The following is a 24,061-nucleotide window of genomic DNA, read 5'->3' on the forward strand; positions in this document are numbered from 1 at the left end:
GTTTGTTAAGGGAAAATGACTGAAAAATGGGTCAAGGGAAATCGGATCTTGTTCGAGTTACAAGGAGGCTTCGCGTCGACCAAATTCAAGTTAACGGGGCCCCAGTGTAAGTCGAATTGCCGCATCGCCAGGTTGTAGATTATATATTTTGACGAAATCAAGAGTGGCCAAACTGACCGTGTTTCGATACAAAGTTGATATAAGTAATTAAACAGTAGCAAATTCCTCCTCCTCTTTTACCAACATACTTGACTCAAGCGTGGCATTTTCTTTCCTGATGGCGATTGCTCATTCTCACAAAGACTTCATGACTCAAAAACAATGTAATGTTTCGCACAAAAAAATATTGTCAACAACTGCGTATTTCAAAACGAAACATTTCAACAACGGCACCAACATTTTTAGCTGAGGCCGTTTTTGCTTGTTATAGTGATTACTATGAAGGGAACCCTCAAAATGTGTTCATCGTTTCCCAATGGTCCTCTTAGGATCGTTCAAAATACATCGCCAGACGTTTCTAATCAAAGTGTATCTAAATATCTAAAATCAAAACGAGCATGTGCGATAGGGCTTTTACATCACCCATGAGGCGGCCGCCGCATTACTAGGGCACCTCTAGCTCAATATATAGTAACGCATTTTAAATATCTGGGACATAGCAAAATATCTTCCAACATACGGATAAGGTTGTTGAAATTATTCCTACCAAACCCTCCATCAGTAAGGAAAAACGAAAAGGGGTTCTGAAGAGGGTAGGCCAAGGAAGGGAGAGGGGTTGGAGCGAGAGATTTTCCTTCCCTCTCTCTCCAGTTCCCCACCGTATTTTCTCTCAGACGCCCGCTTTCGCGGTGTTTTATACAATATGACAGCCCGGAAAGGCTACATTTAACTACATTAATTTAAAATCATTAAATAACAAATTATTACGATGACATAAAGTACTCTTGTCGCACACATAAAAACTTTAGATGAGTTAGCGAGTGTGCATACGTATCAAACGTTAATATTTTGTCCACTAAAGTGTCTCTGTATCAGCATAAAGAGCATTCTGTTGGGTGTCAGAGAAGAATTCTTCAAAGGAGCATTTGTCATCGGGCTTGTTAGACGACCAGAGGTCAGCCATTCATCAATAGATGCACGTTCATACGTGTAGCCATCTTGTGAGATGAAAAAAGAGACAAAATAAAAAATAAAAAAAAAAAGTTTTAGCCAATTCACTCAGAACTATATTTCAGAAATCACTTAATATTGATCTCCACCATCAGAAAGAGAGCTCCCCCCTCTCACATTTCATCAGATTTCCCTAACGGTTTGCCCAACCCACCCTCTGAAAAAAGCTAAGTAACCCGGCCAAGGTTCAAACCCTTGTCCTTACATCCAGAAACAAGTTACATAACCACGGGGCTACCACGTTTCCAACTAAGAAGAAAACGTAATTAAAAACCAGAAACTGTGCCAACCTGCGGCAATGACAGGATCAGTCATGATTTCTCTTGTTATGGGACACAGAAATTCATCAGGTATATCTTCCTCCAGTTCCTCCTTCTTAATTTCCTTAACTGTTCGCAAAATTTTATTTCGATGACCAGCTGGACCTGAAATGATTTGATAAGTTGGTTTTCTGATTTTTTCAACTATAAATTGGAAAAAAAAGATGTGCTTTGTAAACTTCATCCATTTTGTTCTTTAACTTTTTAAGTCCCAAATTCACACCTCTAATTCTCCCTAATGGTTGTGACACAAATCCTGAAAACTTAGTCAGGAGAATTCAGTTTTAGATCTCGATAACATGTTGAAATATTGTATCAGTATGCTGGTAAACAGATTTCAAGTGTGAGAAGATGACAGCTGTTAATCACCTCTAGGAGATTGAAGGATAAAAGCAGTCAGTCATGGGGCTTTGGTGAGAACGGATTGCCTTCATCACGCTAATATCAAGGAAAATAATTTTAAAATATCCCTTGGGTCAACAAGCATTCACATCAGTACAAGAACAGCGGCAACTGTCCAACACTTTTGTTGATCAATGTAACTTCAAAAAGTCACAATGGGCAGTATGACCAAGACTTACATCACCTATTAACCCTTTAAGTCCCACGTGTGATCAAGACAGAATTTCTCCTTTCAACATCAGTACAATTTTGAGCAGGCAGGTGATGAGAATAAAGAAAAATATCAATTAGGCAATTACTAGTTGATCTAACAGAAACTTTTAACTAACGTCAAAAGAATTGTATGGTAGACTGACAGTATGGAGAATTACTAATAAAATCTTGGGAGTGAAAGGTCTAAGAAAGGAAAGTAATTCTGCATATCATTCCAACTGGCCCTCTTATCAATTGTTCATAAAATTTGAGGAAATAATAAGTAAGATGTATCACTCCACTCACCAATACCAAGGTCTGATGCCAGCACTTCACTGGTCATGTTGGACAGCTCCATTCCATCAATGGCATTCTGACGGAATGATTCACAGTAAATATCAAGATCCAGTGAAATAAGCCAGCTACAGACATCATCAATACTCCATGTCACAAGTTTCTTCCTTTGTTTCTTGGGTTCCTGAGTATGAACCAAAGGCAAACACAGTCAAACTTTCATAAAAATACACAGCTACCTTCAGTAAGAAAATTTTTCATTAAATAATTATGACAGAATCATCTCAAAGGCAAGAAACAGTAAATCAACAATTATCAGAAAAGCTAGAACTGCTAGAGTGTCTGACTTCCCTGCCTAAGTTCATGAAACCACAATGTTTAAAAGGTGGCTTTCTAATTTAATCTGTGATGATCAATCAACAAACCATACCTGAGGCTCCTGTTTCTTGACTGGTGTACTCTGAAGAATTGGCTTTGTTGTTGATCTGCCTGACTGGTCCAGTTCACCTGTTTGGTTTGGAGTGCAGCACATTACTACTTTGATAAATGCCAGGCAAGCACACCAAAAAAATTCAGCTTGGAAGGGAAATATTTCACGGGTGATTGCAGTCACACATGAAAAGGATGTCGTGTGGCCTAAAATGCAGCTCTACAACACTGTGCATGAACAGACCATAATTTGTATGCAGTTATTTGCAGGTCAAAAGGTGACCCCTTTTTTAATGTAAAGGAAAAAAACCATCTCAATGATAAATATGAAATAACTAACAGCTAATAAAATTTTATATGTGTCTGAACGTACCACTCTCAGTTAAACAAATTTTCCACAGCTTCACCGTTCTGTCATTTGATCCTGTTGCCATCCAGTTCCCATCCAAAGAAAATGCACAACAATTTACATACCTAAATAAAGAAGATAAATATGAGTCTTCACCACAGAGGTCTCAATACCTTTTTTCATTAGTAACAGACAATATGAGATCTTTAACTCCCAAGATCTGATTGATAATTCTCCCCTCTAGCTGCTAGACATATCCTTGTAAATTAGTATGAGAATTTGGGGTTACCGGTAGATCAAGACAACAACTTCTACCTAATAAGTTTGAGTATTCTCATTAGCTGTTTGCAGAATAATGTAAGGATATTATCAGGATAAATTTCATGTTGATCACTTCTGGGAGTTAAAGGGTGAAGTAAATTTGTCTTCTCTATAAATTTGTGGTTCTCTATGTTAGCATAAATTTGATTGTTTTAAGAAATATGATAATTTTTTTAATAAGTGCTACCCTGAAAAGAGTGCTTTCTACAAATCACTTTCATTCCCAAGATCCAAATATCAATTCTCTCCACTGTCTGCTATGTTTTTCTTTTAAATTTGGCTCTGAAATTTGGTGTTACATCAGCAATATTCCATAATTAAAAAAACTTTTCTGTCTTCTTGTCACCTTTCTGCTTGATTATATATCAACAATGTGGGGAGAAATTCCCTTTTGGTCACTCCCAGGAAAAAAGGGTTAAGCAACATGCCTGGTTTGCAAAAAAATTAACATATAATCTAGCAAATAGAGTGATCAGGGTTAATTCCACAAACATACCTTGTATGCCCCTCCAATGTTAGCAATGATACTCCCAGTAACTGTAAAAAGAAATTCCCCAGGTAATCATTACAAACCATAGGTACTCATTCTAGAGTCAAATACATATTTCCTTTCACATGAAAAACCCCATGAAAATTTACAATCATTTGCTTTTCTTGAAAGTGAATTAAAACAAAAGAGAACCTAAAAGTATGATGAGTTCACAAAGAAAGACAAAGTATCAAAATTTTGAGAAATGTACAACCCAGTCAGTCATTGTGAGAGCACTTCATGAAAAATTTGGTCAAAAGTTCAGCCAGTTTTAAGGTTTGATGAATGAATACATGAATATGATAAATCTGAATTGCTGATTAGTAAATGAAGATGAGAGAGATCACTGCAGTTAGGAACACTACTTAATATGCAGTGGTGAAAATAAAGCCTGAAAAAAAAATCAGGTATGTATGGGAGTTGAATCTAAAGTAATTAACAAACACATTTTCTGTCATTAACTTACTGGATCCCAAAGGATAACCAACTTGTCTGAAGACCTGCAAAATAAATAAACAAGAAGGTATACTTAACACTTGATCCCTGTTTGTGTTTGACCAGAAAAACACATTCCTTGCCTATGGACCTAAGCTTCTGACTATTTAAGAAACTGATGCCCTCAAAAAAATTGTGCATGTAACAAGATGTACAAGGTTTTCAAGATCTGGTACAAATTGGTAGTAAATTTAACCAATGTTGTGGCAAGCTTTGCTGCACTACTCACATGTTTAAATACCCAAGCTGAATCTCCACACAGTGTGCAAAGAATTAAGGAAATGATAGGTTTTTTTGGATCATGCTTCTCTTGTTACAGATATAATTCCTGTCAAAGGTCACAGTGAAACAGAGGGCTTTTGTGTTTAACATGAGGTCCCTTTTTTCTCTCTACAGACTTTATCTTGCCCTTTGTGATCAGTAGCACAGCTTGCTTACCCTGATGCCATGATTTTGCCATTTGGTGACATAGCAATGCCATGCACTGGGCCCTGGTGACCATTTAGTGAACAGCGTTTACGGATGTGGCACTCTGCTGAAAATGCTATCAAAATAATTTGAGAAAATTTCAATACATTATCTAACAAATGGCATGAAGAGAAAAGAAAAACATTTCAGATGAAAAATTCTCTCAACTGAGAAAGAAATGTATTGCATCTGGAAGGGAGAGTTAATATTAATAGTAATCATTAATTATCACATTGTTAGTCAGAGTTAATCCTTTGAATCCAAGAAGTAATGAACATATAACTCATCCCTATAACATCCATACATTATCTAGCAAACAGGTAATGAGAATACTCAGAGGTACAAGTTGTTATAATCATCTTAATCAAGTACCAAATTCTCCTAACTAATTTACAAAAACGATGTAGAAGCAAGAGGGGAGAGTTACCAATCAGAATCTTGGGAGCTAAAAGTGGTGTCAGCAAGTTAAGGAAAGATTTAATCTAATTATCAATGAAAGAAATACACAAAAAATTGCATCACTATGCTGGCGTTAGTACCTGAAGCAGTGAAAATGTCCCACAGCTTAACAAGGTTATCATTTCCACCTGTAGCAAGCATGAACTGTGGGGCACCACCACTTGTGTCTTGGAAAGCAGGATCTGCAACATTAACACAATGTTGGCTTATGTCATGATACAATTCATGAAAAAAAAAATTTTTTTGGCTTATCTGTTGAACCCAACATTATTTAATGATCATGCCATCTTGCATAGATGCAGCCCTTGATAAAATAGTACACGTTGAGGCAAAATAACCATAAACACGCTTTAAGTAAGCTAGAATTTAAAAACCTTCACATAATTTGTTTTAGATATCTTAAACAGTTGTTTAAGGTTACAATATGTTAGAAAACTTGGTACAATTAATATTAGTTAATTCAATATCTTATAATCACACACTGCAGCAAAACAAAAGCTTACAGTTTGTATCAAGACCAAGACGGCGCAAAACAACTTGCGTCATAAATGAGGATTCCACAGTATTCAGTACTGTAAGAAGAATTAAAAAGAAAGTTTATAGTGTTAATGCAAGAAATAGATATTGTATTTGTGTATTAAGTAAAATGTAATTACCAGAAATCTGATTTAAATGCTGAGTTAACCTAATTTATGGGACTATTATTATAAAAATTGTTTTAAAAATGTATACTTAACTGGAAAAATGGGTTAACATGATTAAAAACTTAAATCATGGCTGATTAAAGTTTAAAACAAATTTGAAAATATCATTAATGGTTATAACTTTTAAATACAGTTGTTATTCAACTACAAAATCAAACAAGTATGAAAAATATTAATTACAAAATTGATGTACTCATTAACCCTTTACTGTTGTTTACACCCCAACATCAGTATGCATATTCTCCATACTGGTCCCTACAGATTTCCTAAGGTGCTGAAAGGCAGAATTTGTTTAACAATCAAGAAGTTCTTAATATGTGATTCAGGGATAAAATTGAAAGAGAAATTAGGTTTGAGTCATTGTTATGAGTATATGAGTTAATTTACTGTGAATCATTTTGATGAATATTTCAAGAACATTTTCATGTAGAGCTGTACTTTACAAGGGCCAAAGTTATATAGTGTAGGTTAGAAGTGCTGCTCATTCAACATAAATAAAGAAATAAAGAAATAAATAAAATCTTGCATTTCTGTATTTAAAACTGGAGTCAGTTTTAAACGATGGTAGCCTACATGCAGCAGTACCCTAGCGACCAAGGGAGGGGAGGGTACTGCTACCTGTAGGGTATGACAGTGGTTCATGAAAGTTATATGATTCATGCGCGTTTGTAGCCACCCTATCAAAACTTATCACAAATTAACATAGACAATCAAGCAATTTGGATGACTGCTTAAATTCATCAAGATAGTTGGAACATCATCAATTTGGATGACTGCTTAAATTCATCAAGATAGTTGGAACATCATGTAATCTTACATGCTAAAATGATTAATTTGAAACAAAATTGAGCTCGGAGTGTTGATTTATTCAAAGAGATGATGGAATACAAGTTATTTACTAGAGATTTGAACAAAGATGCCCTATGCAGAAAGTAACAAAAGGGGGTCCTGTTTTGGCCATAAAAATTTTAGAAAATGAATCAGTCATGTATACTTTCAAAAACATTTCAACCATTACAACATTTTACTAAAGGAAACTTCAAATTTTTCTTCTTGAGCATAAGGTTTCTGAGAAATCATGAGGTTTTCATGAAATGAAATAAAACACTCACTGGTCATATATATTTCAGATGGCAAATCACCCCTGATACCAATTTATAAATTCATAAATCACAATTGCCTTTCTGCAAAATTTATACCTCACATTGCTGGTTACCATATGGGATTCACAAAAACGAAATCCCAGCAGTCACTGAGATATACCTAAGTTTGCATAAAAACTTGGATACAACAAATGAGTAAAAAGAAAAATAATACTGGTAGTTGAGAAATTATAGAGAAAAATAAAAAAATAAAAACTGAAAAATAGTCATGAGAGGTGGGAGGTGGTGACAGAGCATTGAAAATAAAGAAAACCTTTCTTCACTATACAACAACAATAGGGCTTAGAACAAGAATAGTGGAAAAGCTAGGACCACAATATATGTTGATAATCACAAGGTACAGGCTACTGTACATGTCTGAGCAGGTTCATTGTGTGATTTTAACAAACCATCATCGATTACCCAAACATTTGATTATGGATATGAGAGACAGTTTGGAAGAATGTACCATAATCAACTATCTCAACAGTTTGTCCATGGCCCAAGTCCTCTTCTATACATGCATTCCAAAAAAAAGAAAGTTATGCTTAACTATGCTCAAGTATGAATTAATTAATCATTGATGACATACTCTTATGATCTACATGTATACAAGAAAATAAGAATCAACATTTTTCAAGTACGTTGAGGGCAACCCCTAAGTTTGCTGATGGATCTCCTTCCATTCTAACAGAAATATAGGGAAGTACTGATTTGTATGGAAAATCGTAATATTTTTCACTAATTCAGTGACTTATTCAAATGAAATATGTGCAGCTGCAACACTAATAAAATCTTCACATTATTATCTATCATCTAATTAAATAACTTAACAAAGGAAATAATGGATAATCGATAGCAGGGCTGGGTGAGGATAATTTTGTACAAGACTTATTGTAAAGCGACTTGTTTAGGTAGTCATAGCGGCTATTCTTAAATAGGAGACTGAAGGAGCAAAGATAGCAGTATCTTTTTAACACAAGTTCATTACTAGGAATTATGCAGTTTATAAATAACAACACAGAATTGACTATTTGATCCACACCAATTGCTAATGATGAAGCTTTTGTACTCAAAACTCCCTCGAAAACAGTCACACAACCTTCAACTCAAAATGATTAGATCGATAATATTTGTATCAAAAGGCCCCCAGTAAATCTTGTTACGAAAAACACAAACTGCAAAGAACTGTAAGCGTAACTTACTAGCTGATCCAAAAGTTGGCGAGAAGCAACAGTCAGCTACTCCTAAATCGTGTCCTTCCGCATAGAACTTCATCATTTTTCCACTCTGAGCATCCCAGATACACAAATCTCCCATACTCGTTCCAGTCACTATGTGTAAGCTATCTGGCGTAAAACAACAAGTCAACACACTACTTTCCAATCCTTCCACGCATTTGACGAGCTTTTTAGAAGATACATCCCAAATACAAAACGTTTCATCCGCAGAACCGGTAAGGAGGAATCGAGAGTTTGGTGAAAACCGACATACGCGAACAACGTTTTTATGTCCTTGCAGAACCGTAATCATGGAACCAGAATCAACATCCCAGAGGAAAACACTACAGTCCGTCGAGGCTGTTGCAAGTATAGTTCCAAACGGCGAGAAACTGCAAGAGTTTACACTGTATGTATGCCCAAGCAATGGTGACACCGACAACTCGCTTCCATTTTCAATATTCCACAATCGAACGGATTTGTCCCCAGAACTTGAAGCTAAAACTTTACTGTTAGGTGAAAAGCTACACGAGGTCACGTCTGTTGCATGTTTTGCGAAGGTGTTAACTAGCACAGCCATTTGGAAAAAAGAAAACAACTACATGTTACGCAAATATCAAAGTAGACCTCCTTCAGCTGTCTACGACTAATACCCTAATGAAACTTAAGTTCTTACTACGTCATCGTCTACATACGAGTGACAGCGAATGCTTTCCGAACTAATCCGAAATAGTTCGAAGGAAAATAGGTCCGCAATACCTGCATAAATTTACTGATTGTACAATTCTGGGTTTTTGGTGTCCTGGCAGTTTTTAGACGCTCGCGAAAAAATAAAAAAAATTTTCACTCGGATTATTCCCAATCATCGTAAAAAAAATACCCTGAACCTTCCCTAAACAACTAGTCGAAGGAGATTTGATTTTGGCGTTCACAGAAAGCAACGTAAGCGTAAGCGCTAGTTGCTCGACGTACCTGCGTGGCCCATGCGACGAAATAACTTCACGGGATTGGCAAAGTTTCAGTCACAGCAAATTATACGAGAAATCTAGAACGATTTAAGCTTACATCTCGTCTAACGTTTAAAGCGACCTATTGACGCCTGCAACCATTATGTTTTATACGAACCTCGCAAACTTTTAAATACGTTCTCTTGTGATACCTGCGAAAGTATTCAGTATAATTTATTGTAAGATTTTTGCGTACAATCTGATCGATTTCTCTTACATTGTATGCTGAGACTGAAACTTTTCACCTCGAGCAAAGCTTCGTCGCACGGCGTAAACAAACAAGGCGAGCAACTGAACTTCTTGTACATCTCCGTGTTAAAACACACGAGAGGACTCTAAAGTATACTTCACTCTGATTGGGCAGAAAAACACAAAGATTTTCTGGCATCAATCAGATACCAGAACGACTGTGACCGTTTGGAACTAGTCTTGTTGGACAATGTCCCCAGGGGCTCTTCCGCCCTGTCTTGAAATCGACTCACAGCCCCTGGGTCTCCGAGGATGGAGCGGATATCGATGACGCATACAGTGACTTCACCATAGACATTTTCTTTTGTCTTTTTATGATATAAAACAAAGAGATTCCATGTCGTACTTTTGTTCATTTTTTCAGTAAAATTCTACAAATGATAGTGTTTTACTGAATAAGGTTTTGATGTGCCAGTTGTGGGCTAGAGATATCATGAAGATCACAGTGTAAGGACAGGCTTAAGTCTCGCCTCCCACGGGAGAGGCCCCTGGCAACTAACTGCTAAATCAGAAACCAACGGAGGAGAGCTCTTGAAGTGAACTAAATTTTTGAAGATGAGTCACAGCCACATTAAAACTTTCTTTCAACATGAGTCGATTGGCTTAGAAGGATCGCCAGCTTAATGAAACATTGACGGCAGCAGGGGAAATACAAAGTGTTGCCGACAAAAATTATATATTGACGTCATTCACTATAAATTCGTCTTTTTTCTTTCCGTCGCACGTTTATCAAGATTTTTTCATTTTCACGTGCATTTTTTTTAATGCATAAATTCCGTTTGTTTGTAACATTCGTATAAGTTCATTACCGTAAATCTTATTCATTCGGATTTATCGCTGAACTGTGATGGATCATTTTTCTCAGTCGCTTTAATTCGCTCTATATCGTCCTTAACCAGTAACTCAGCGAGTCGTCCCCAAATCTCGTACAACGTTTGTAGGTGTCTTTATTATCTTTTATTTTGTTTTTACGTTTTTCAATTTCTTTGCGTATAATTGTAGTAACTTATAATTTGTAACTTTATTTTAGCAACTGCTTCAATTTTTCCCTTCGCTTCGATTCCTTAGTTCGTTTCGTTTTGTTTAGAAGTTTACATATTGAAGAGCGTGTTTTTTTGAACACGTAGGAGTATTTTCGGCCATTGTACACAGTCTGCTCGTTTTATTTTGACCTGTAGTAAAAGCCATAAACTTTAAAATGATATCATTTTCACTTTTATAAGTGAGCAGGCTAATAAGATTATAGACATTTGTTTTTAAATAACTTTCTCTAAATACGTAGAAGAAAATAAATCGCAAAAGGACTGGGGCCAAAACAGTTTATGTCACACCGGCGAAAGGTTTGTCGTCACCTTTGAAGGATGATGCAAGACTTGCTTCACCCACACCAAGAGCAGAAATTGCAAACGTTATCATAAAAAAATACTCGATTTTGAGAGTCAGGTTACCAGGGCACCCACTGATATCACCAATATTGCTGACGGGTTCACCTTGGCTAAAGATGTAATCATTATTATATTATTATTATTAAGGTGTGGATGCGATAACTGAGAAAGGGATACAGCCTGTGGCAAACTCTCAAATAGAGAGAGCCGTTGGCGTTATTCGAGTGAAATTCCAGCAAAACGTGATATACCAGACCGGTGTCTTAATCGATCGTGACAGTCTCCTGACTGGGTGGTAGTCGGTCGTTAGAGTCGTATACTTCTCTGTACGTTTTTGCTCGTCGGTTTCTTGCAAATTGTAAGGCAGAATTTTATCTGTGAAGATTTCAATATATTCGAGAAAGAAATTATATCTTTCTGTAATGTGCTATATAGAGTATTTCATTGTGTCAAGTATGTAGAACAACAAAAATATACCCAGCACCCTTCCCCTGTTCAAAAACTGGTGAGCGTGCATGACGCTTGTCGTGGACAATATCTACACTCTGATTGGTTTAAGAAGCTCATGTGACACATTCACGCCAACACCATCTACACAGTCATATACTTACTTGTAGCCCGCGAGTTGAAGTTTAGTGAGAGCAAAGTCCGATATGGCCAAATTGTTTTGAGAATCACTTGTATTCCTATTGAGGTGCCGTGGAAGGAAGTATGAGCATCGAAAAGGAGAGGGAAAATAGTTTATCTACCAGAGGATAATAGGCCATTTCATCATGCGGATCACGAGAGTTTTATACGAAGATGTCGCTAAGCTCATTCAGCGCTTCAGTCGTTACCAACAATCTTCTTTGTCGATTGAGCAATTCACGACTTTCGGTGAGTACAGTAGATTTTCCATCCTTTATTACGGAGTAAAGGTTGTCTTTTCATAGCAATTAACGGTATTAAGTGAATGGATCAGTTTGGAGATGAAAACGCATTTTCAATACTACGATCTCTTCCACGCCGTTTCACAGATAGGCAATCAGTCAGAAAAACTACGTCAATTACGTTACTTTGTATGGGTCATTTTTCTCCATTTGTTTGGTTCGCTCTAGCAGCGCAATTGCTTTTAATTCTGCTCTACGACAACCTCTGCCGGCATGCAACTTCGGCCAGATTTTTCACAAACACGTTTTCTTTAGATTAACCCTTCCCCACCTTTGTTGATGGGTATTTTCGCGCGCTTATTCGTGTGTAAAAAAACAATCCTTTATCATGTTTTCTTGATTAAAGAGATAAAAATTAAACATTCTCTGCTTTGAAAGCTTCAGGTTTTTTTCGGTGAATTGATCATCAAATCAAATTACGGGGGGGGGGGGGGGTCTGTTTATCTGAAATCGTGTTTCACTTTAAAGGTCATTTACTTTCCTGACGTAGCGGACGCACCCCCAAAATGCCCCTTTTTTCCGTGTTTATGTTTGAAACGCATCCGATTTTCGACTACTTTTACGTCATATGATGGTCCGAAGGTTGAATATCATGATTCATCATCTGTTTTTATGTGAAATTCAGTCAACAATATAACTCCTGTCGTTAAAGGGGCTAAACTTCAGAATACCCCGCAACTCATTTACATGTGTCGGGAGGCTTTGAAGATCGAGGCATAACACAATAGACGCTATTCTTATTCAATGACATGTAAATGAGTTGCGGGGTATTCTGAAGTTGCTCCGTTAAAGGTCTCCCATTTTAACCTGGTTTCTGACATGGTTTCAATACCTTGAATGTTTACTCAGTTGCCCCGCCATAATTTTGTGAATTCCCTCAAAATGTTTTATTGTCAGTTCCTTACCATGTTATTGAAAATGCAAGTTTGCCTCACAAATGTTACCCACTGAACAAAAAGTTTTGGCTTTCATACACTGTAAACACTGTAAACATTATTAAAATTTAAGTAAAAATTATGTGCTTTATTTATGATGTATTCCTGTAAAACTAGTTCTTGTCAAAAAATTATCTGATCTACAAGTTACTTGAAGATTTTAATAACCAAGACCCAATTTCCATACTGTGAATAATTTTTTTGTTGTAGTTATATAATTGTTTTGTTGAAACAATTATGAGAAAACTTCAAGATTTTACTCATCCAACAATGCTTATGCTTTTGATGATTATTGATGATTAGTGGAGCTCCTCTGTGCATCAGTGCAATGTTTTTCCCATTTTTTGTTTTAAACCCTTATTATTTAGCACACAAACTCACAGAGATAAATGGCATGTTAATTTATCTGAGACTAAGGTGTAAATAATGGAACAATATCAAATTGCACATGTTAATTTTGCAATGTCATGATTATTCTATGAGAGAGAAACCTTTTTGAAAAAGGTGCTAACCAAGAGGCCCTTTTTGCAAAAGAAATAGCTTAAGAATATTTTTAAACTGCAAGTCAGTTATGATTAAATGTAGTTAGGATACATTATTTTTTTATAGTTACAAATAAAACTGTGTAGTCTTGCACATTTAACTGTCTTCAAAAGAAGTGGGATTTAATGCTTTGTCATCCTGGGGGTCATGCACTATGCTTTAATCACCATCATGGGTGCTTTTGATTTTAAGCAATCTGAAAAGTTTCCCTCTCTTGGTTGTTGAAAATAAAAATTAAAAATTTTGTCAACTGAAATAAATTTTTGGTTTTATTTCCCACTACAGGCAAAACCGCAAAACCCATAGAATCTTTCCAGTTTGGTCGACATGAATTACCTGTGCGACTTGCACACATTATTCGTGAGATTGATCTTCTTCCTAAGAATTTGCTTAAGATGCCTTCAGTTGAGCTAGTTAGAAGCTGGTAAGTACTAAACCTTTACTCCTAAACACCAGTATCCATATTTTCTATAAGTGGTGCTGACATGGTGAATTTGCTAAGTCTAAAGCTTCTTTAATTTGTGATCATCTCTCGGTTCTTGTGACCCTATTGTGTGATTTAGGGGTGATATTGTGAGCAGACATTAAATGCTAGTGACTCGAAAGGGTGAAAAGGTTAATCTGTGTTATTTTGATGTAGTACTTCAAATTGATGTTGTGCATATCAACTGCCATATATCAATCTACTCTGGGGCAAGTTCTCCATAGCTCTGAAGGGTAGAGCCTCCCTCTTGAGACAAAGTTATTGTTGTTATTGTGCCTCCCTCTCTAGATAAAGCAACTGATCATAAACTCAAAAGAGTTGATCCAAAATTGTAAAGGAGAACTTGTATTTTTATCCCTTTCTATGCCCAAGAGGAACATTTAAAGGAGATGTCTTTACTTGTGGAAAAGCTATCTGGCAATATTGTCACATAAATGCAAGCTAATGAAAGACATTACTTTGTCCAAGTTTCCAAACCTCTATAGCTTCATTGCATCAGGACCATAATTGTGAATAATTTTTTTAGTATTCATTTATGTATTATTGAGTTGATTTATGGTTTGTTTCCTTCCTGTTTAAGGTATGTTCAAAGCTTTAGTGAGTTAATTGAGTTCCAAGATGAACAAGAAACAGAAGAAGTTTCGAATAGGTAATGTTGTGTCAGTAACATGCATACATGTATATTTACATCTAAATATACGGGAAGCAGGTTGAATAAATGGCAGCTGTTGCTGATGTGGACCTGCTATCTACTTTACACTATACTTTACAGGCCAGACCACATCACAGTAATCTCATGAGAAGGTTCTTTAATGTCCCCTGCCTAATCAAATTATTAATAGATGCAGGAGATGGGACCTACGGTTTATTCATCCTTATCTGAGAAGACTAGAATATCTATCCATTTCTTGATGTTATAGAAAGGTAGCACATTCTCCTCAGTTATTTTAAGACCTTGAGTGTTGATCCAGCCAGGGCTTGAACCCTCGACCTGCCGCACAACAGTCCAGCGCTCTAACCAATTAAGCTAACTGGGAGGCAGTCATAAGCAGTGTTCTCTCATATTTTAAGCATGACAGGTTAAAGAAAATTTTAAACCAGTAGAGCAATCCTTTTACCTGTTGAAATTTTATAAATTCCAAGCAATTTTAATCAGTAATAATTGCACAGCAGTTATTGAATTTTACCAGTTAATGACTGAAAAGAAGAACACTGTATTAGTAGAGGAGTGTGGTAATAACGAAGTATTTGACAAGCAACCAAAGAACTCTTTTCTGACAAGGTCTGGAACATGGAAAATAAATGATGGCCTTCTAACATGTTTGTTTCAGATATACCCAAAGTTTGAAGCACATTAAACAGAGGCATGATAATGTTGTTGAGACAATGGCTCAGGTATTTGTTTATACTGGTGCAACTCATTATAACTTTCATTTGTATTATATTTCATTTTCGTTTCCTTAACAATTGAATAAGCCACCTTTATATCTTACCTTTACACCTTCAAAGTTGTGCTCAAATCATATTTTAATTTTTTTTATAATTCAGGGAATTATGGAATTAAGAGAGAGGGACGGAGATGGTGCATTTCATCCATCCATAGAATACTTTTTAGGTAAACATACATTTTATTGTTGTGTTTGAAAGAAAGCTATTTTTGTTCTTTTTTTAGACTGATATTGTAAAAATATTTTCCCTTAAGCACTAAAAAATTAGCTATCATTCAGGTACTGCACAAAGCAGAAAGGTAATTCATGCCATGAAACAGAATCTATCTTTATCTTGATCTCCTTGACAAAATGAATTTCCTTTTGTCAGTAAAAATATTTTTCCCAAATATTGCTTTAATTGCAAGCATAGTGGTCGAATTCTGCATGGTAGCAGATAGTTTTTCAATTCCCGTTGATGAAAGATCACCCTGTTTTTTTATTGACAGATCGTTTTTACATGAATCGGATTAGTATACGAATGCTTATCACTCAGCATTGTAAGTACACTTTTATTTATTGCTTTTACCTCATTGTATGATGTAGTCATGCTAAACCAATATAGGGTAGTTTTGTTAGCAATAAGACTTCTCTTTTTCAGTGGTATTTTGTTCAATCAGTTTTAAACTTCCTCCAATTTTTAAACCTTCTACATTGATGTATTCCCCATATGAGGATGTTGATAGGCTTGGTGCTGGTTGAATTTATATGAATCTAAGTGAGCCCTTGTTTGGAAGTTTTCAATTGGGAGGCAAGAGCTTTATGCCCCCTACTTGCAACTTGGGGGTTGCAGTGTTATGAAAACCTAGGATTTGATCGACTTTGCAAAAGCAGAATAAAAAAATTTTAATTATTTTCTACTAGATTCAAGGAGCCTCTGATTGATCTTAATTGCATCAATATCTTTACTAGTATCTTTACTAGATTACACAACAGACCGGCTATTGACACTCTTAAATCAAGACCTTGGTTAAATTAAGTGTTTTGGGTTGGATTTAAATAATAAAATTACTAGAATTTGTAATGAAAAATTGAAAACCCCCTTTAACATAGACATTTCAATGCCAATACCTTCTCAACCAGTTTCATGATGGGAAGAAAGAAAAAAAACAACATCAACAAGGAGATATTAGTTGATCTAACACCAAATTCTTTAAGCTTGATTGTGAGAAATATCGGTATGTTGAAGAGCATACAGGGAAATGATGTTTAGATCTTGGAAGTGAAGGGGATAACTGTTTTTGGAATAAAACTGAGGGTAACCTTAGCATTCTCTTTCTTGTATTTTCATTTACTAGTGGTGCTGTTTGGTCAAGATGCAAGAAGCTCCAAGAGCAATTTTATTGGTTGTTTTGACCCAACCTGTCATGTTGCTTCAGTGGTAGAAGGTATTTGATACACTTGATGTTGTTGCATTGCGTTTTTAAGCATCTTTGTCCATCACAGAGTAGGTGAACACAGATAGTGGGGTGTGTAGAGCACTTGCCATCTATTGGTGTAGTGTAGGTTCAATTTTCACCCCTGACATTACATGTGAGTGGAACGTTCTGCTGATTCTTGTCCTTACCCTTGAGATTTGTTTACTTTCTCAGAAACCAAGGCTCCAAACTCCTGTTTGGATCAAAAGTCATAGGAATGTAGTCAGTAGAATATTCTGCACATAGTTATGGGTCTAAAGTCATACCATGCTTAATATCAAATACCTCCTCTTATTTTCTCAGATGCTGTAAATAATGCTGCCTACCTCTGTGAACATTATTATTGTGCTGCTCCTGAGGTGGAAATTTCTGAGTTTAATGGTAAGCTTTCCTCTCTCAAACTATCTTTTAACATAAATGCATGCAATCATCTATACAAAAATAGATCTATACCATAAACTGAATCCTACATACATTTTGATTGGTTCCCACTTATGCACCACTGGAGGGCAGATGCTTAGGTGACATCACAGTTAACAACATTTTGATTATTTATCAAACAAAACAGTTAGATTACATGCATGTTGCTGTGGGTTTGTTCAATAACAGATCTCAGAAGAAGTCAGAATGTAGTAGGAACATCAGTGACACACTTTGCTGCATCAACCCCATCTGTGATTTATTAATAAACCAACAAATAGCAATATGGAATCTATTTTTTAATTTCATCCAGTTTGTGACTCCCCATGAACACTTTGTTGTCTCTAAAAAATGTACATTTTTTCAGAATAGCAGAATTCCTTGTTGTAACAATTACTTTTGTTCTTGTAATAACTTTCAAGTTGAAGAAGTAAATCAGTGTTGTATTTTTTCCATTTAGGTGTTGATCTTAAGAAACCCATTCAAATGGCCTATGTTCCTGGACACTTGTATCACATGCTCTTTGAATTATTGAAGGTATGTTCTTGGCACACTGTTTAAAATGTGACAAAGTTTCACTGGGTTGAATAATCCTCCACCATTTCAAAAATAGGTCTCGTTCTTTTCGCGAAGAATACTCGTTTTAACTGTCAGCCTTTACCAGGTTATATCCCAGTAGGGCTGCATTAAAGGAGCTGGATCATTAGGGAAAGTGGCATTAAATGGTTTTGAAATATGCTTTTAATTTTTCAGTGTGTGAACTTAGCTAATCAAGTTTGCAATACAACTTTGTGCTTTAACAAGTGGGCTGCTTATGGCAATTAAAATGAGAAATCATTGCTTAAAAAACTGATATTCAATACTGCTCTGTATTTAAGAATGCCATGCGTGCAGTTGTGGAACAACATGGAAGTAGTACTGATGCTCCTCCGATAAAGATCATGATAACCAAAGGAAGACATGACATGACAATCAAGGTAGCATCAATTTAACTCTGTTTCAGCAGCCTATTTTGCCAGCCTTCAGCACTACATGTAGTTTCCTAGACTCACTTACAATTCCCGAACTTTGGATTTGTTTGATTTATTCCTAGTGAAAGATAAGGATGTTTACACACAAAGTTGAAGCACTTCCTTATTCTGTGTGCCATTAATTAGACGTTGTCTAGCTTCATTAAACATGCTTGTCATGTAATAAACTCTTCAGAAAAGAGAACTCTTCAAAGGCTCCTAAATTGACAGTCGAACTTTTTGTTCTTCTTTTTTTTCAGTTTTATCAACTGAGTTGATAATTTAAATTTAGACTGTGAGGGGTTTCTTTACCCTCTAACCCCTAAGAGTGACCAGCATCTAATTTCTCTTTACAATATCACCACTGAATCACGCATTAATGTCATGAGAATAAAGGAAATGATCACCAGCTAAAGAAACTCTTGATTGTTAAACAAGTTCTCCTTGTCAGCACCTTAGTAAATGCACAGAGAACAGTAGGGAGAATATGATTACTGATGTTAGGGAGTAAAGGGCTAAGTTGACATTTTGAGAGTTGGCCCTTTGTCTGAGCTGACTGAGAGTGCTAATTCTCAAAACATCAGCTTTAGAAAATCTTTATGGTAGCCAATTTATTTTATCAACATAGTTCTCACCGGGTACAATTATTTCATGAATATACATGTGCATGATTTGAAAGAAACCTTTGATGAAGACTAATTCTACACATTACTTGCAATAGGATTGTCCAACTATTTTTTTTTATGAAAGCTGTATTATGATTTAATCATTACTTTCTGAGCTTTGACTCTTTTTTTCATACTTGAGTTCAATTATGTAGAATGCCCCAATGTTGTTGTCATTAAGTTTAGAGTTCTTTTCCCTTTGCCTGTTTAGATTTCTGATCAAGGAGGTGGAATCCCAAAGAGTACAATTGATCAAGTGTTTGAGTATCATTATACATCGGCACCAGAGCCACTGAAAGCTGGTTCTGCTGCACCTATGGTAAGAAAACACACAATTTCCAACAATGTGAAATTTAAATTACAACCATGTAAGATGTGAAGTTATTGAAATACCGCATTTCCTCAAATAAGCGCCTATCTGAGGTACCAGTAGATTACGGAATAATAAGCATATGGAACTTCGAAATCTTGGGCACTGTTTTTGGAATGAAAGATCGTAAACAGTCGAAACGTAAGTTTCATTTAAAATGTCGGCTAAGAGGAAAAAAACTTTAAAAACCATATTTTAATCACCTCTGGGGGTTATGGGGTGAAGTATGTTTACTCCTGGAAATGATCAGCTGTTGAATCCTCTTAACAATTTTGGAACGGCATCAAATTGATGGCTAATGAGATTATAGAAAATTAACAATAAGGGTCTTGATAAGCCAGCTCAGATCCGTTGTTGATATGTTTTTATATCGTTCCAGGCCGGCTATGGATACGGGCTGCCATTATCAAGACTCTATGCCAGATATTTTGATGGAGATATGCAGCTTTATTCCATGGAAGGTTTTGGTACAGATGCTGTGATCTGGTTAAAGGTAAGACTTTTGTCGTCTTTGTTTTGTAGCAGTAGCTCACATCGTGAAATTTTGCGTGATAAACAAGAATTTTTTTAACCTGATTTAAGTAACAGTCTACAATACAGAGTGATTTTCCTAGCCTGTGAGCAAGCCCTCTTAATTAGCGCTGAAGGGCGCGTGATTCTTCGCCTGCGGGAAGATTTGATACGAGTCGGGGAGAGGTTTGTAGGGAGTCTGGTCTCAATATCAGTGCCAGACCCCTCGCTGGCTCGAGTTTCTCATGCTTCATACGCATTCATGACTATTGGCTCAGACTGCACGCGAACTTTCCAAGTATTTGTGTCTTAGCTGCATCAAAATGTTTGGGTTAACGGTATGTTATTTTTTGTTTTACAGGCGCTATCAGCTGAAGCTAGTGAAATTCTACCTCAATACACCAGACGGACACCAAAGAATTATGAAGAAGTTAGACTGTCAGCTCAACACTGTCGAGACTGGAGCTCTTCCAAATTCTACGGATATGGAAATAAATTTATGTCGACATATCAAGGAATGATGAGAGCAAGGAGGTTGCATAACAGTCGGAGAACTGCGAACTCGTCGTGAATAGGCTCTCCATTAGGGTCCAATGTGCAGACAGCCGTATTATATTAGATAGACCTGTCTTTGATATTATTTTACAAGAAGGATGCGTGAGGTCGTCGAGTCCAACTTCACTTTACTCTAGATAGAGGAGATAAATTAAATAAACTCATTTCATCTAAGCCATATTTATATTTAGTACGGGCAGATTTGTCGTGGACAGACCCATTTGGGGTCTGGACAATTCAATGGGGCCTGCTTGATTCTTGTTTTTTTCGAAACCGCCATGGACAAACAAGGCCAACTCTAACAATTCTCGACAATCCTAGTCAAGTTGTCTTATTTGGGCAATTTTAAATTGGGAAACCTTTTCACCTATCCTCTTTAAAACTATATTTTAATATATATTTGTAAAGATAAACTGGTGCAATAATTTAAATGCAAAGCAACAAATGTTTTTAGGTCTTTACACGTTATATCCTTAGATTTACCATTCTGGGAACCGTCATTTTGATCCACACACGATTTTTCACAAATTATCAATGTATTTATATAGATTTATTTTCAAAAGGGGTCATCACATTGAGGGTTTTTCTAATAGGAATTTGGTCTCTTGAATTATCGTCTCATGATTGAATCTTGAATCACTGGCTCCGTATTTTAAATCGTTCGTGGTCAGAAGGTGCTAAAAAAAATCTTCCTATTAAAGGTAATTACGAGATTACATTCTTTTGAGGTACTACACAACACTTGCCAGAAGTCACAATTGGTCGGGGGAGTTTCACTTTGTGTTCCCGCTTTGAACTGGATATCTTTCCTGAGACAGATGTTCAGAAAGCGAAAGTTCTTATTGATTAGCTATGAAACGTGAACCTTATTAAAAAAATTGCAATAAAGATGACTTTTGGGCTTGTGCGTCTGTCTTGGATGAAGGCAATGCAAGTGACCTGAAACCGAGTGAAACGGTCCTAAGGAAACTCGCATGATGCAAAGGAACAACCACCAAAGAGAGGTAAGTTTGTTTTGTTCAATAATAGTTCTGATTTTATTTTCATTCAAATTATGATATTGAATATTTGTGGAAGCTCGTTTTTCAAAAGTTTTCTCACAGAATTTTCTTCGTAAATTAGATGATCAAAACCCTCTTGCAATTTGAAAAAAAGAGAAAAATGATATCCAGGCAAAGAAGGAAAATAGTTATTTTTAATGTCAAAGAACTGAAAGTGGTAAATCCTTGTGGAATTTCATTTAGAGGGATAGGTTTGCACATTATCCATGATGTTGAAATCTTTACTGCGCTCGTTTTCCTACGAACACTTTCAAACCATAAACTTTGGGAATGCGCATGCCCTTACAGCCTTCATAGAAGTGCACCACGTGAAGGGTTCGAGTATGTGCAAAGTTCGAACTAGCGAAGGCCCGACCAACCCCAACGATGTCTATCCCTCCCTCCGTCAGCCGTGCTCCAGAAAAAGCAAATCTTACTTCGAGAACCGTTTTATCCTGCCTTACAGAAGGTTAGTTTGTAGCCACGCTGTGATTAGTCTACGAGTTAGGGCCGCGTGAGTAAAGCCGATCAAGAGCGTGACCCACGAGGTGAACTTGCGAAATGGTTTTAGTCTCGTACGTGACACTCACAGCGGACTTTTAGCTTACTTCATGAGCGGTTTTAATGAAAATTTTGTTTGATCGAAAAAAATGGGTTATCAAGACTATGGAAGAAGAATCGTAGCCATCTATAGGACAACAGCGCTCCATATGCACTTCTCGGAAATGGAGCCGCCGACACGATCACGAGAGGAAATGTACCAGGTGAGGAATGTTTCTTGAACTTTAGAAACAGGCGAGAATTATAACGTCAAAAAGTTCCTTTCGTTAAACATAATATCTTCATTCTCAAGAAATACAGGTGTATATGTAATCGGCCAATTTGAGCCAAACCCTTAGAGCTTGGAGCACGTTAGGTCGTTCCACAATTCTTGGACGACAGCAACGTAAACATAACGATCTAGAAACACTTAGGTAACTACAAATTTTAGCGTTCATTGCTTTCGATGCCTTTTTAATACTCGAATGTGCCGGATAAGACCTCGATTTCTTGAGGGCGAAGGCGACTCGCCCTGAGTACATGAACGTGACGCGTTTTGGAGCGGTGTTGTGTTACGGAGACTCCGTTCAACCCCATCCTTACCACGCTTAGTAGCCGCTATCAAAGCCTACCAACTAAGTTGGATTATTGCTAAGGTTTCCATAAACTTAAAACGCAACATCTCCAGTTGGAAACTTATTGTCAAAGCCTCCTGCAACCATTAAGAAGCATCTGCAGCAGCGGTTTTTCCTTTAGGGTGGCCAAAGAAGGTTTCTCTTGACACCACCTTATAAATAATAACAAAGTAACGATACTCATATTAACTTATGCCCAAACCAGTAAATTCAAGCCAACTTCTCATGATCACTTGTGCAAAGGTCATGTGGAAATTAACTTGAATCAGCATTTAACATGCACCACCTGAATTATCTTTAAACATTCTTTGATATTATTTAGTAAAATTCATTTGAATTCTTTCTGTTCTTTGTCTGATGAATTAATGCTATGGTATTCTGGTGCCTGGCCATTGTTTGATAGCAGCAGCTTTGTTTGCTTTTCTCAAAAAGATTAGAAATGTATTTGAAAATTTTTTTCCCATGGAGAGATCATGATAAATATAATTGTACTATGTATTTACAAGAAGACCAGCTGTACTTTTTAAAAGATTGCTTTAATTTGTAGGTTCTTCTTTGTTTATCATCTGAGCTTTCTTGGGCTTTTTCCATTTCACTGAAGTAGTTACAAAGTTGGCCTAGCTATTTGCAATAATGAATCAACAAGGGAGGCCAGTTTCAGTTTCTCTGCAACTGTTAATAGTCTACATGCTTTAAATTAATGTATTGTTCCTCTCCTGATCAATACTTTATATATTTATGCACCAAACTCTATCTGGATTAGTGATTGTAAGCATTACACGCAATTATATAAATTTGTCACTTAGAAAAGACTGAGTTTCAAATGACTCCATTTATTTATTCCAGTCTTCCATGTGTATCCAAAGGAAGTGACAACAAGTACTGTCAGTTAACATGGAAATGATAGAAAACAATTTAGAATAAACTTTAATAAAGAAAGTAAGTTCTTGCAGTTAGCTAGCTGCAGTGGCTTCCCCTTTGTGGTTTCCCTATTTAGGGTGACTTTATGTTTTCTTGTACTCTCAAATAAGAAACAACAGAAATGATCAATTACTGATATATCAACCACCAGTAGATAATTTACCCATTAAAAAAGACTTGATATTTAATTTACTTGTGATTTAGGATTCATAGACGCAAAACAATGTAATTCACTAAATCGAATGGGTTTCAATTACTTTTCTATACTGCTTCAGTGAAACTTATGGCTTCAATTCATATTTCTAAGGTGAGAATTAGTCAAGTTGATATAGTTGTATTATGTGGCTTATAAAGCCAGCCACTTACAAACACTACACCTTTATCTTCTTAAGTAGAATTCCTTTCTCATCTGATGAGTGTCTGCTTACAGGAAGTTCTATCATACAAAATTGTGCTATCTTACC

The 24,061-nt window shown here is 36.3% G+C and overlaps 2 protein-coding genes across 3 annotated transcripts; one reads left to right on the forward strand and one right to left on the reverse strand.

Annotated features, from left to right (window-relative positions):
- Positions 1 to 127: 127 nt before the first annotated feature.
- LOC131782155 (WD repeat, SAM and U-box domain-containing protein 1-like) lies at positions 128 to 10,189 on the reverse strand. 2 transcript variants are annotated; one of them, XM_059098872.2, is made up of 11 exons: positions 8,480 to 10,189; positions 5,932 to 6,000; positions 5,509 to 5,610; positions 4,940 to 5,045; positions 4,473 to 4,506; positions 3,974 to 4,014; positions 3,181 to 3,281; positions 2,809 to 2,885; positions 2,391 to 2,562; positions 1,461 to 1,595; positions 128 to 1,157 (listed from the first exon to the last, which is right to left on the reverse strand). In XM_059098872.2, exons 1-11 carry the CDS (start codon positions 9,072 to 9,074, stop codon positions 994 to 996), a joined length of 1,596 nt encoding a protein of 531 aa, XP_058954855.2. In that variant the 5' UTR covers positions 9,075 to 10,189; the 3' UTR covers positions 128 to 993. The 2 variants fall into 2 exon arrangements, with proteins under 2 accessions (XP_058954855.2, XP_058954856.2); XM_059098873.2 differs by lacking the exon at positions 5,932 to 6,000 and having other exon boundaries at positions 8,480 to 9,648.
- Positions 10,190 to 11,738: 1,549 nt separating this feature from the next.
- On the forward strand, positions 11,739 to 21,356 carry LOC131782107 (pyruvate dehydrogenase (acetyl-transferring) kinase, mitochondrial-like). Its single transcript, XM_059098819.2, has 13 exons — positions 11,739 to 12,011; positions 13,828 to 13,966; positions 14,607 to 14,675; positions 15,358 to 15,421; positions 15,575 to 15,641; positions 15,963 to 16,013; positions 16,812 to 16,901; positions 17,235 to 17,312; positions 17,812 to 17,888; positions 18,230 to 18,328; positions 19,238 to 19,345; positions 19,776 to 19,889; positions 20,268 to 21,356. The coding sequence occupies exons 1-13, from the start codon at positions 11,909 to 11,911 to the stop codon at positions 20,475 to 20,477; spliced, it is 1,269 nt and encodes a 422-aa protein (XP_058954802.2). The 5' UTR covers positions 11,739 to 11,908; the 3' UTR covers positions 20,478 to 21,356.
- Positions 21,357 to 24,061: the final 2,705 nt, after the last annotated feature.

The sequence above is a fragment of the Pocillopora verrucosa genome, chromosome 10 (genome assembly GCF_036669915.1).
Source record: "Pocillopora verrucosa isolate sample1 chromosome 10, ASM3666991v2, whole genome shotgun sequence".
Taxonomy (NCBI): domain Eukaryota; kingdom Metazoa; phylum Cnidaria; class Anthozoa; order Scleractinia; family Pocilloporidae; genus Pocillopora; species Pocillopora verrucosa.

Excerpts from the sequence above, each read along its gene's own strand:
- LOC131782155 (XM_059098872.2), bottom strand. The coding sequence starts at position 9,074 with ATGGCTGTGCTAGTTAACACCTTCGCAAAACATGCAACAGACGTGACC. Across the intron at positions 5,611-5,931 it reads TCTTGGTCTTGATACAAACT|ATCCTGCTTTCCAAGACACA; the intron begins GTAAGCTTTTGT and ends TTAATGTTGCAG. Across the intron at positions 4,507-4,939 it reads GGCAAAATCATGGCATCAGG|GTCTTCAGACAAGTTGGTTA; the intron begins GTAAGCAAGCTG and ends TTTATTTTGCAG.
- LOC131782107 (XM_059098819.2), top strand. The coding sequence starts at position 11,909 with ATGCGGATCACGAGAGTTTTATACGAAGATGTCGCTAAGCTCATTCAG. Across the intron at positions 16,902-17,234 it reads TGTTGCTTCAGTGGTAGAAG|ATGCTGTAAATAATGCTGCC; the intron begins GTATTTGATACA and ends TTATTTTCTCAG. Across the intron at positions 19,890-20,267 it reads ATGCTGTGATCTGGTTAAAG|GCGCTATCAGCTGAAGCTAG; the intron begins GTAAGACTTTTG and ends TTTGTTTTACAG.